At 42.9% G+C, this 14,236-nt stretch overlaps 1 protein-coding gene across 1 annotated transcript in view; it reads left to right on the plus strand.

Annotated features, from left to right (window-relative positions):
- The window catches only part of gucy1b1 (guanylate cyclase 1 soluble subunit beta 1), a 185,780-nt gene that overhangs the window by 97,468 nt on the left and 74,076 nt on the right, over positions 1-14,236 (plus strand). The window contains exons 4-5 of the mRNA XM_070862479.1: positions 7,486-7,602; positions 7,721-7,854. Coding sequence (XP_070718580.1) covers positions 7,486-7,602; positions 7,721-7,854 — 251 coding nt within the window. The remainder of the gene's footprint in view (positions 1-7,485; positions 7,603-7,720; positions 7,855-14,236) is intronic.

A 14,236-nucleotide genomic window follows, 5' to 3' on the forward strand; every position in this document is an offset into this window, starting at 1 on the left:
TTCTCTTGGATAACCTCACACTTTCCCACATTATACTCCATCTGCCAAATTTTTGCCCATTCACTTAGCCTGCCTATATCCCTTTGCAGATTTTTTGTGTCCTCCTCACAATTTGCTTTCCCATCTATCTTTGTATCATCAGCAAACATGGCTACATTACACTCAGTCCCTTCATCCAAGTCATTAATATAAATTGTAAATAGTTGGGGCCCCAGCACCGATCCCTGCGGCACTCCACTAGTTACTGTTTGCCAACCAGAAAATGACCCATTGATCCTGACTATCTGCTTTCTGTTAGTTAGCCAATCCTCTATCCATGTTAATATATTGCCACCAATCCCATGAACTTTTATCTTGTGCAGTAATCTTTACGTGGCACCTTATCGAATGCCTTCTGGAAATCCAAATACACCACATCCACTGGTTCCCCCATATTTACCTTGCTCATTACCTCCTCAAAGAATTCCAACAAATTTGTCAAACATAATTTCCTATTCATAAAACCATGCTAACTCTGCTTGATTGAATTATGCTTTTCCAAATGTCCGGCTACTGCTTCCTTAATAATGGACTCCAGCATTGTCCAAATGACAGATGTTAGGCTAACTGGTCTATAGTTTCTTACATTTTCGGTTTTCCAATCCGCTGGGACTGCCCCAGAATCCAGGGAATTTTGGTAGATTACAACCAATGCATCCACTATCTCTGCAGCCACTTTTAAGACCCGAGGATGAAAGTCATCTGGACCAGGGGACTTGTCCGCCTTTAGTCCCATTATTTTACTGGGCATTGGTACTACTTCATTAGTGATAATGATTGTATTAAGTTCCTCCCTTCCTATTGCCCCTTGATTATCCACTACTGGGAAGTTTTTAGTGTCTTCTACCGTGAAGACCGATACAACGTCTCTACCATTTCCCTGTTCTCCATTATTAATTCCCCAGTCTCATCCGCTAGGGGACCAACATTTACTTTAGCCACTCTTTTCCTTTTTATGTATCTGTTGAAACTCTTACTATCTGTTTTTATATTTCGTGCTAGTTTACTTTCATAATCTATCTTCCCTCTCTTTCCTGGAAATTCCAGGCCTGCATGTTTAAAAGAAAATGCAATTGTGAAATATTTTATCTTTATAACAAACAGATTCTGATGTAATCAAAAAAGCATTCAAAACTATAGAAAATACAGTGCAGGTCTTAGTAAGGCAATTAAAAAAAAACCTTTATGAAACTACTGGCGTCTGCTGCACCTACAATTTTGAGTGTGAACTTATGCCAGTTCAGAGCTTCATAAATGCAGGAAACTCACGTTCTCTGGTTTTTCACATGGGACTAGAGCTGTGTTAATCAGCAGATATAACTCTGCAAATGATCGAGAAAATACACGCAGTGATGTTTTGGCAAAAATCAGTTCCACATAAAATGGCTCAACTCTGTTCACTAATAAGTCAGCCAGTAGTTTAGCCATTGGACTGAGGATTTTAGGGAAGATTTTACAAATTTGTGTTCATAGCGTACTATGCTTAAACAAAGGGGACTACAGTGGGATGAGGGCAGAGTTGGCTAAAGTAGACTGGAAACAAGGACTAAATGGTGGCACAATTGAGGAACAGTGGAGGACTTTTAAGGAGCTCTTTCAAAATGCGCAACAAAAATATATTCCAGTGAAAAAGAAGGGCGGCAAGAGAAGAGATAACCAGCTGTGGATAACCAAGGAAATAAAGGAAACTATCAAATCAAAGACCAATGCGTATAAGGTGGCAAAGGTTAGTGGGAAACTAGAGGATTGGGAAGATTTTAAGCAACAGCAAAGAATAACTAAAAAAGCAATAAAGAAAGGGAAGATAGATTACGAAGGTAAACTTACGCAAAACATAAAAACAGATAGTAAAGCTTTTACAGATATATAAAACGGAAAAAAGTGACTAAAGTAAATGTTGGTCCCTTAGAAGATGAAAAGGGGGATTTAACAATGGGAAATGTGGAAATGGTTGAGACCTTAAACAATTATTTTGCTTCCGTCTTCACAGTGGAAGACACAAAAACCATGCCAAAAATTGCTGGTCATAGGAATGTGGGAAGGGAGGTCCTTGAGATGATCACTATCACTAGGGAGGTAGTGATGGACAGACTAATGGGATTGAAGGTAGACAAGTCCCCTGGTCCTGATGAAATGCATCCCAGGGTATTAAAAGAGATGGCGGAAGTTATAGCAGATGCATTCGTTATAATCTACCAAAATTCTCTGGACTCTGGGGAGGTACCAGCGGATTGGAGAGCAGCTAATGTAACGCCTCTGTTTAAAAAAGGGGGCAGGCAAAAGGCAGGTAATTATAGGCCGGTTAGTTTAACATCTGTAGTGGGGAAAATGCTTGAAACTACCATTAAGGAAGAAATAGCGGGACATCTGGATAGGAATAGTGCAATCAAGCAGACGCAGCATGGATTCATGAAAGGGAAATCATGTTTAACTAACTTACTGGAATTCTTTGAGGATATAACGAGCATGGTGGATAGAGGTGTACCGATGGATGTGGTGTATTTAGATTTCCAAAAGGCATTCGATAAGGTGTCACACAAGAGGTTACTGCAGAAGATAAAGGTATGCGGAGTCAGAGGAAATGTATTAGCATGGATAGAGAATTGGCTGGCGAACAGAAAGCAGAGAGTCGGGATAAATGGGTCCTTTTCCAGTTGGAAATCAGTGGTTAGTGGTGTGCCACAGGGATCAGTGCTGGGACCACAACTGTTTACAATATGCATAGATGACCTAGAGGAGGGGACAGCATGTAGTGCAACAAAATTTGCAGATGACACTAAGATTAGTGGGAAAACGGGTTGTGTAGAGGACTCAGAGAGGCTACAAGGAGATTTGGATAGGTTAAGCGAATGGGCTAAGGTTTGGCAGATGGAATACAATGTCGGAAAGTGTGAGGTCATCCACCTTGGGAAAAAAAACAGTAAAAGGGAATATTATTTGAATGGGGAGAAATTACAACATGCTGTGGTGCAGAGGGACCTGGGGGTCCTTGTGCATGAATCCCAAAAGGTTAGTTTGCAGGTGCAGCAGGTAATCAGGAAGGCAAATGGAATGTTGGCCTTCATTGTGAAAGGGATGGAGTACAAAAGCAGGGAGGTCCTGCTGCAACTGTATAAGGTATTGGTAGGCCGCACCTGGAGTACTGCGCGCAGTTTTGGTCACCTTACTTAAGGAAGGATATACTAGCTTTGGAAGGGGTACAGAGACGATTCACTAGGCTGATTCGAGAAATGAGGGGGTTACCTTATGATGATAGATTGAGTAGACTGGGTCTTTACTCCTTGGAGTTCAGAAGGATGAGGGGTGATCTTATAGAAACATTTAAAATCATGAAAGGGATAGACAAGATAGAGGCAGAGAGGTTGTTTCCATTGGTGGCGGAGACTAGAACTAGGGGGCACAGCCTCAAAATATGGAGGAGCCAATTTAAAACCGAGTTGAGAAGGAATTTCTTCTCCCAGAGGGTTGTGAATCTGTGGAATTCTCTGCCCAAGGAAGCAGTTGAGGCTGGCTCATTGAATGTTTTCAAGTCAAAGATAGATAGATTTTTAAGCAATAAGGGAATTAAGGGTTATGGGGAGAGGGCGGGTAAGTGGAACTGAGTCCACGACCAGATCAGCCATGATCTTATTGAATGGCGGAGCAGGCTCGAGGGGCTAGATGGCCTACTCCTGTTCCTAATTCCTATGTTCCTATGTTCCTATAGTGCAAAGCTCCGCAACAGGAATAAAAATCAGGAATTTAGGTGTGGATTTCAACAGAGCTTGTAGGATTTTGATCTTCTGCAGCAGATTTCCCAATGTGTGTCTCGTGCAAAATACAAATTTATAAAATCTATCCTTTTCTTGTTTATTTCATCGATATGTTTAAAAAACTAACACCTATGACTTCACACCCATATATGTCTACTTTTTTCATGTTAAGCATGACGGATTTATCAGTTGTAAATTCATTAATTTAAGCATATAAGCCTTTGGCAGCGGTTGGATTGTGCCAATTTTGGGTCAGAGCAGCCAAGGGGAGTGGATTGGGGCTGCTCGCAGGAATCAGATCTGCTTGTAGGTGGTATTTAAAGTGGATCAGATATTTTGCAGACACATCCTCCCAAAATCTGGCACTGTTTGCAGCCACGTTGTGGATAAGTCAGCCAGCCACAGGCCCACATAATTTATTACATGACATCCATGTCTTAGTTTGTAAAACAAGTTTTTCAAATGCTTTGTTGGGAAATTTCAACTAATTTGTAAACACCCCAAGGATTGTCATTATGCCAGTTGTATGCATGCATGGTAATTTGGGTGCCTTAGAAGTGTGAAAGCAACATTATTAGAAGCAGTTCTTGATTGGTTGGTTTCCTTCTGTTAACCTTAATAAATTAACCTAATAAACCTAATAATAGTAGACTTCAAAAGGGAATTGGATAAATACTTGAAGGAGAAAAACTTGTAGGGATATGGGAAAGAGCGGGGGAGTGGGACTAACTGGATTGCTCTTCGAAAGAGCCAGTGCAGACTCGATGGGCCGAATGGCCTCCTTCTGTGCTGCACTATTCTATGATTCTACGGGGTAGAAATTGCCCCTCCGCCCGAAACGGGGCAATCCCACCCCCTTGGAATGATTTTTACCGCAGCTGCGGTTCGGCTCACCTCTTGAGTGACATTCCGCTCTTTGTTGTTTTTTTTAATTGGATCCGGAAGTCACTCTTAATGGGGGTGGTGACAACACTGAGGGGCGGATACATGGCGGTGGCAACACCTGAGGGGCAGAAGTTGGGGGTGGTGCGGAGTGACCGCCGCAATGTCATCATTACTGCGCCGCGTCACCATGGCTCTCCCCTTCACTAAAATAGGAGAGCCTCCGCGATTTTAAAACTTCGGCCCACTGGGCCACCAGGGAGAGTTTCAGCCGGGCCAGCGGCCTGGCATCCAAGAGGACGTGTTAGGCTGCCCGTTGGCGGCCCAACTGAACCTGAGGTATAATTGTCGGGCCGACATGGCAGTTGGCTGACAAAAATAAAACATGGCGGCAGTGGCAGTGCACCCTCCCCATTAAGGGAAGCCAGACCGCCACTGCAGAAGGTCACAGCCTCACTGGACCATTGCGAAAAAACAGGTTTTGGCACCGCTGGGCAGTCCAAAGATTTTAAGAGGGGAATGTCGCCATATCGGTGGGGGGTTAGATCGGAAGTGCGCACGGTGATGACGTGCTTACCACGGATCGGCAGCAGCGGAGCGATGGTGGGGGAGTGGGGGCACCGCCGGGAAACCTTGAGCGGGCAATTGGGCTATCAACGGCCATTGCACGAAAAGTTGGTGGCCACTGCACTCCGCAGCGTGGCCGCCGATTTGCGGTGGTAACAGGCCTTAAGGAGAGGGGCAATTTCGTCCCCTATGATTATATTATGCCGTTAAAAATTCATGTGCACTTGAATGGACAAACAGGGTAAGTATTGTAACTTCATGCCATTTATGTGTTTTAATGCCTATTCTCTCAGTGAGTTACTGTTATAGCGAAGCTTGTTGAGGAGCAGGGAAACTCAGACAGAAACTTCTCGATTTCCGTGTTTAACAGCATTTGTGTGGATGCTCGAACTTGCTGATATGGGGGAAAGAGCAGGGGAGTAGGGCTAACTGGATTGCACTTCGAAAGAGCCGGCGCAGACTCGATGGGCCGAATGACCTCCTATTCTATGATTTGGAGTGCATATAAATGTCATTGGGTCATTGTGGTGGATGTTACTGTAACTCATAAAGGGGAGAGCACTTAAGTGCTCATTGTCAAGTTGGGCTCTCTTGTTTTGAACTCTGTGGAGTCACTCGCCTAACTGTAGCTCATACCTGTTTTTCCCTAACTTCCAGTCTCCTGTTGCATCTCTCCAGTTCTTGCTCTTTATCTGCCATTGGTCTTTTTTCAACTCCAGTACTCCAGTTCACCTCTCTCAGATTCCCAGTTAGCTGCTTTCTGTTGTCAGCCTTCTGGTCTCCCACTTTCTGTCAGTGTGTAGTGTTGGCAGCTTGTGAAACAATTGTCTACATGAAAATCAAATTGCCAAGTCTCTGGGAGCTGTGGTGGTGGGTCACAGATTTGGGGGGAGAAATTCGGTATTGCCCCATTTGGGCACTATAAATTTTAAAAGTTGAAAAATTAGCGACAGGCGCTAATCATTCTCGCCTCTCGCGAAATTCAGTTTTAGCGCTCCAAGAGGGAAGTGGAGCACTAAATCAAGTGTTAGCCACTTTTCTTGGGGCACTAAAGTCCAAAAGCGGAGTGGTAGCGGCAGTTTCAAGCGCATTGTAAAGGCACTCTTTCATCACAGAGGTTGCTTCCCTCACTTACATGATGCTGCACAAGCTAGTTGTCATCAGTTCTGTTTTGCAAGGCGACCTGGGCGACTACCATTACATCTCCAAACAGTCACAAAGTGGAGGGCTTGGACATCTTGCACCAGTGAAACGTGAAAAATCTTTTGCAGGCATTGGACTGTGCAAATAAAAAAGGTTGTGTTAGCTGAAAACCATTCCCCTTAATTGCTGTTCCCCAAGCTGCCAGCCGAGTTCACAACACCTCTTGCTGGCGAGGCGATACAGCAGAGGATGAGAGTCAATTTCACAGCCGGGGCGCCAACGGCGTGCTGCGCACTTTATGACGTCATGATCTGTGAGGCGCTAGAGGCCCAGGCGCTAAGAGTTAGACTGGCACTGAAGTTCACAGGCGTCACTGCGTTCTCCGCGCCCGGGCACTAGGCCCCCCCACCAGGCGCTAATGGGAGGCGCTAATCTACCGAAAGTCATTTTACATATGGGTCTCCTTACATATGTGTGTACATAGTGAAATATATACCCCAAATAGGACAAGAGTACATTATTACACATTTGCAATTGATTGAAAAATAAATAATTACAAAACTGGGTCAAAAGAGCCATTATTTCCTTGGCGTATTGTGGCCTTAGTTCTCTGTCATTAAGGTGTCAGAACTGAAACAAAGATTTCTTTTACATTTCCTATACATCTTAAGATATTCAAGTAAACCAAAAGCATATTTCAAGCAGTACACTTAGGCAGCCCTTATAGCCATTAAAACAACGAGGGACAGTTTGAATGGTATGAGGGTCAATCTAATGAAAGTGCACTACCAGTGGAGAGCTTCACCTGCTAACAGTGTATTATTGGGAAATCTTGACCTGTTCCTTATGATCTTCCACCAGTTACAGATGCAAGGGGTGCAGCCCAGTGATTTCTAGGTATGTGTTTCTGGTGAGCGATGCTCTCCACTGGTTAATGCTCATTCAAATAATCTGCCCTGCAAAACATTTTTATAACTTGAAGAAAAGGCAATTTGTCTTTGCATCTTTATATTCTTCTTGGACAGTTTAATTTTGTGATCTTGATTCATGGAATTATCGTTAGGGTAACATTTGTAATTGTTCTTTTTATTTTCTGCTTTAGCTTCAGCCTGGAAATTGTAATCTTCTGTCAGTTTTCTCTCTGGTTCGCCCACATATTGACTTTACTTTTCACGGAATCCTCTCACACATTAACACAGTTTTTGTGTTAAGAAGTAAGGTAACCTGAGGTCCCATTTTTTAATTATTATGTACATTACAATAAATTCCACTAAGGTCTACTTCATGAAAGGTTTTGATCCAGGTTTTTTAAACATATTTTTTGGCATCCACCCTAGGAAGGTTTGCTGAATGTAGAAAAGGCAGAATCTGATGACGATCTGACTGGTGCTGAAATCAGCTGTTTACGTTTGAAGGGGCAGATGATCTACTTACCTGAAGCTGATAATATAATTTTCCTGTGCTCTCCCAGGTATATCTTTCATTTGTCAAAAATTATACTGTAACTTTACAGCATTTTTATGAGAGCATATATTTTCTGCATTAAAGTAGCTTTTTGTTGGTATTAATTCAAAGCTGTGATAAGAACACAGGAAATAGGAACAGGTATAGGCTGTATGGCCTCTCAAGCCTGCTCCGCCATCCTATGAGATCAAGCCGGAACTTCTACATCAAGTTCACTTCCCAGTCCTATCCCCATATCCCTTTATTCCATTAGTATCTAAAAATCTATCAATCTCAGTGTGAATATACTCATCAACTAAGCATCCACTGCCCCCTGGGGTAGAGAATTCCATATTCACATCCCTCGAGTTCTCCTCATTTCAGTCCTAAATGGCCAACCACTTATTCTGAGACTATGATTCTCCAGTCAACGGAAACAGCTTCTCAGCATCTACCTTGTCAAGCCCTCTAAGAATTTTATTCGTTTCAATGAGATCACCTCCCATTTTTCTAAATTCCAGAGAATATAGGCCCATTCTACACAATCTCTCTTCATAGGACAGCCCTCTTATCCCAGGAATCAATCCAGTGAACCTTTGTTGTATGTCTTCAAAGTCAAGTATATCCTTCCTTGGGTAAGGAGACCAAAACTGTACACAGTACTTGAGACGTGGTCTCAGCAAAGTCCTGTATAATTGTAGAAAGACTTCCTTACTCTTACATTCCAACTACCTTGTAATAAAGGCTAACATACTGAACTGCTCTTTTTATTGATTCCTGGGATGTGGACATCGCTGGGAAGGCCAGCATTTATTGCCTTTGAGAAGGTGGTGGTGAGCCGCCTTCTTGAACCACTGCTGTCCGTGTGGTGAAGGTACTCCCATAGTGCTGTTAGGGAGGAAGTTCCAGGACTTTGACTCAGCGATGATGAAGAAAGGTGACATATTTCAAAGTCAGGATGGTAAAATCTGAATGTCATCCAGATCTTGCTACATATGGGCACAGAGTTCTTTATTGTCTGAGGAGTTGCAAATGGAACTGAACACTGTGCAGTCAGCGAACATCCCCATTTGTGACCTTATGATCAAGGGAAAGTCATTAATGAAGAAGATGAATGTTAACTTTCTGTTATCATGTACAAGGACACCCAAACCCCTCTGAATACCAACATTTATTAGTCTCTTACATTTAAAAAAATATTCTGCTTTTCTATTCTTCTGACCAAAGTCGATAATTTCACATTTCCCCACATTATACTCCATCTGCCATGCTCTTGCCCAATCACATAACCTTTGTGTTCTATGTTCCTTTGCAGCCTCTTTACGTCTTCTTCACAGCTTACTATCCCACCTATCTTTGTATCATTAGCAAATTTAGATATATTACACTCGGTCCCCTCATTTAAGACGTTGTAAATAGCTGAGGCCCCAGCACTGTACCTAGCGGGACTCCACTAGTTACACCATGCCATTCCAAAAATGACCCATTTATTACTCCTCGCTGTTTTCTGTTTATTAACCAATCCTGAATCCTTATTACCTCCAATTCCAAGAACCCTAATCATGTGATAAAATGGCATTTTGAAAAGGTAAATTTTGAGCTAAATTGTCTGCCCTTTTGGTTCTCTCATACCATATGCTATTCCAGTGGTGGGCAAATTATATCCGGCCCACCAGGTCATTCTATCCGGCCCACTGGATGGCACAGAAATAGAATATGAGCCAGAGCTTGAGTTGCACATTAGTCTATCCACATTCGCTTCCATGGGTCAGAGGCAGACCCGAACTACAGTCAAGCAAAAGCCATAGTAATACTTCATTCAAATTAATAATTCGCAAAAGTGATTCTCCCTGGCCCGATCTTAAAAGGATACGTTCCGTGATTCTGGGCCCTATTGGTGGACATCCGAACCCAAAATGCGTACTCGAATATGTCCTATCTATTTTAGAGTGGGGTCATGGCTGCTCATCTCCACAACTCTTTTACCAAAGAAAGTGACCAGCATTGCATCTTTCCTCTCCTAATATCCAAAGTACGACGGTAGGGGAGTTTTCATCTGGCAGCAGTTGGGACAGCATTAGTAATCATTGCAGAGGAGCATAACGATGACTGAGATGGGAAATTGATGCTGACACAGGCTCTAAAGAGGGTACTGTTCTATTTCACAGAACTGATTTACAGAGACCAGAATATACCAACACATTTTCAACTTTTATCTTTGATTCATTTCTAAGCATTATCCAACATGTGTTGTGTATGTAAGATAGCATCTTACTACTGTTTGAATTTATGTTTATGCAATGTAAATGTTTATGCAATATTCCCTCTCATTTTTTTTCACATGCGATCCCTTTAAATTTGCTGTGCAGCCGGCCAATATGCAGCTGCAAATGCACAGTATCTCTTCCAGCAGCAGGAGCTGGGGAGCGGCCTGCGCGGGACCATGCGATTGTTGCACGACTGTGCAGCCACCCGCCTTAGGGGGAACATTGGTGGGTGGCCCTCAACTGCTTAGCAGAACTTGTTAAGTGGCCCTCCAGCCCAAATAATTGCCCATACCTGTGCTATTCTATGCAAACACATCTATTGAGATGTGATTTAGCCAAAGTGGACTGGAAACAGCTATTGGAAGCTAAATCAGTGTCAGAGCAGTGGGAGGCATTCAAGGAGGAGATCCTGATGGTTCAGAGCAAGTATGTTCCCTTAAAGAAAAAGAGTGGGACTAACAAATTTAGAGCCCCCCTGGATATCAAGGAGCATACAGGGTAGTATCAAGGAAAAAAAAGGGAGACCTATGACAGATACCGAGGTCTCAGGACTGCAGAAATCCTAGAGGAGTATAGAAAGTGCAGGGGTGAAATTTAAAAGGAAATTAGGAAAGCAAAGAGAGAGCATGAAAAATGTTGGCAAGTAAAATCAAGGAAAACCAAAGATGTTTTATAAATACATTAAGAGCAAGAGGATAACTAAAGAAAGAGTAGGGCCTATTAGAGACCATAAAGGTAATCCGTGTGGTGAGGCGGAAGACGTGGGTATGGTTCTTAATGAATACTTGCATCAGTTTTTATAAAAGAGAAGGGTGATGCAGACATTGCAATCAGGGAAAAGGAGTATTACTATGATCTCCGAGTAAAAGATCCTCTCGGAATGAGTGATCACAGTATGGTTGAATTTGTAATACAGATTGAGGGTGAGGAAGTTGTGTCAGAAACGAGCGTACTATGCTTAAACAAAGGGGACTACAGTGGGATGAGGGCAGAGTTGGCTAAAGTAGACTGGAAACAAAGACTAAACGGTGGCACAATTGAGGAACAGTGGAGGACTTTTAAGGAGCTCTTTCATAGTGCGCAACAAAAATATATTCCAGTGAAAAAGAAGGGCGGCAAGAGAAGGGATAACCAGCCGTGGATAACCAAGGAAATAAAGGAGAGTATCAAATCAAAGACCAATGCATATAAGGTGGCCAAGGTTAGTGGGAAACTAGAGGATTGGGAAAATTTTAAGCAACAGCAAAGAATGACTAAAAAAGCAATAAAGAAAGGGAAGATAGATTATGAAGGTAACTTGCGCAAAACATAAAAACAGATAGTAAAAGCTTTTACCGATATATAAAACGGAAAAGAGTGACTAAAGTAAATGTTGGTCCCTTAGAAGATGAGAAGGGGGATTTAATAATGGGAAATGTGGAAATGGCTGAGACCTTAAACAATTATTTTGCTTCGGTCTTCACAGTAGAAGACACAAAAACCATGCCAAAAATTGCAGGCCACAGGAATGTGGGAAGGGAGGACCTTGAGACAATCACTATCACTCGGGGGGTAGTGCTGGACAGGCTAATGGGACTCAAGGTAGACAAGTCCCCTGGTCCTGATGAAATGCATCCCAGGGTATTAAAAGAGATGGCAGAAGTTATAGCAGATGCATTAGTTATAATCTACCAAAATTCTCTGGACTCTGGGGAGGTACCAGCGGATTGGAAAGCAGCTAATGTAACACCTCTGTTTAAAAAAGGGGGCAGGCAAAAGGCAGGTAACTATAGGCCAGTTAGTTTAACATCTGTAGTGGGGAAAATGCTTGAAACTATCATTAAGGAAGAAATAGCGGGACATCTAGATAGGAATAGTGCAATCAAGCAGACGCAGCATGAATTCATGAAGGGGAAATCATGTTTAACTAATTTACTGGAATTCTTTGAGGATATAATGAGCATGGTGGATAGAGGTGTACCGATGGATGTGGTGTATTTAGATTTCCAAAAGGCATTCGATAAGGTGCCACACAAAAGGTTACGCGGCATCAGAGGAAATGTATTAGCATGGATTGAGAATTGGCTGGCGAACAGAAAGCAGAGAGTCGGGATAAATAGGTCCTTTTCGGGTTGGAAATCGGTGGTTAGTGGTGTGCCACAGGGATCGGTGCTGGGACCACAACTGTTTACAATATACATAGATGACCTGGAAGAGGGGACAGACTGTAGTGCAACAAAATTTGCAGATGACACTAAGATTAGTGGGAAAGCTGGTTGTGTAGAGGACTCAGAGAGGCTACAAGGAGATTTGGATAGGTTAAGCGAATGGGCTAAGGTTTGGCAGATGGAATACAATGTCGGAAAGTGTGAGGTCATCCACCTTGGGGGAAAAAAACAGTAAAAGGGAATATTATTTGAATGGGGAGAAATTTCAACATGCTGAGGTGCGGAGGGACCTGGGGGTCCTTGTGCATGAATCCCAAAAGGTTAGTTTGCAGGTGCAGCAGGTAATCAGGAAAGCGAATGGAATGTTGGCCTTCATTGCAAGAGGGATGGAGTACAAAAGCAGGGAGGTCCTGCTGCAACTGTATAGGGTATTGGTGAGGCCGCACCTGGAGTACTGCGTGCAGTTTTGGTCACCTTACTTAAGAAAGGATATACTAGCTTTGGAAGGGGTACAGAGACGATTCACTAGGCTGATTCCGGAAATGAGGGGGTTACCTTATGATGATAGATTGAGTAGACTGGGTCTTTACTTGTTGGAGTTCAGAAGGATGAGGGGTGATCTTATAGAAATATTTAAAATCATGAAAGGGATAGACAAGATAGAGGCAGAGAGGTTGTTTCCGCTGGTAGAGGAGACTAGAACTAGGGGGCACAGCCTCAAAATATGGAGGAGCCAATTTAAAACCGAGTTGAGAAGGAATTTCTTTTCCCAGAGGGTTGTGAATCAGTGGAATTCTCTGCCCAAGGAAGCAGTTGAGGCTAGCTCATTGAATGTGTTCAAGTCACAGATAGATAGATTTTTAACCAATAAGGGAATTAAGGGTTACGGGGAGAGGGCGGGTAAGTGGAGCTGAGTCCACGGCCAGATCAGCCATGATCTTACTGAATGGCGGAGCAGGCTCGAGGGGCTAGATGGCCTACTCCTGTTCCTAATTCTTATGTTCTTATGTTCTTATGAGTGTGAACTATTAGATGAAATAAACATAATGAGAGAGGAAGTATTATGGGGTTTAACAGCTTTGAAAGTGGATAAATCCCCAGGCCTGGATGAAATGTATCCTAGGCTGTTAAGAGAAGCAAAAGAGGAAGTAACAGAGGCTCTGACCATAACTTTCCAATCCTCTCTGGTTACAGGTGTGGTGCTGGAGGATGGAGTACTATTAACATTGTACCTTTGTTTAAAAAGGGAGAAACGGATAGACCAAGTAATTAAAGGCCAGTAAGTCTAACCTCAGTGGTGGGAAAATTATTGGAAAAAATTCTGAGGGACAGGATAACTCTTCATTTAGAAAGACACGGATTAGTCAAGGACAGTCAGTATGGATTTGTGAAGGGAAAGTCGTGACTGACTAACTTGAGTGGATTTTTTGAGGAGGTAACGAGGGTCGATGAAGGTAGTGCGTTTGATGTAGTATATATGGATTTTAGCAAGGCTTTTGGAAAGGTCCCACATGGCAGACTGGTCACGAAAGTAAAAGCCCATGGGATCCAAGGGAAAGTGACAAGTTGGATCCAAAATTGGCTCAGAGGTAGGAAGCAAAGGCTGATGGTTGATGGGTGTTTTTGTGATTGGAAGGCCGTTTCCTGTGGGGTTCTGCAGGGCTCAATATGAGGTCTCTTGCTTTTTGTGGTATATATCAATGATTTAGACTTGAATGCAAGGGGTATGATTACAAAATTTGCAGGTGATACTAAAATCGGCTGTGTGGTTGATAATGAAGAAGTAAGCTGCGGACTGCAGGAAGATATCAATGAACTGGTCAGGTGGGCAGAACAGTGGAAAATGGAATTCAATAATGAGAAGTGTGAGGTAATGCATTTGGGGAGAGCTAACAAGGCAAGGGAATTCACATTAAATGGTAGGAGACTGAGAAGTGTAGAGGAACAAAGATCCCTGAAGATAGCAGGCCAGGTAGATAAGGTCGTTAAGAGGGCA

This window comes from Pristiophorus japonicus, chromosome 2, assembly GCF_044704955.1.
Source record: "Pristiophorus japonicus isolate sPriJap1 chromosome 2, sPriJap1.hap1, whole genome shotgun sequence".
Taxonomy (NCBI): Eukaryota; Metazoa; Chordata; class Chondrichthyes; family Pristiophoridae; genus Pristiophorus; species Pristiophorus japonicus.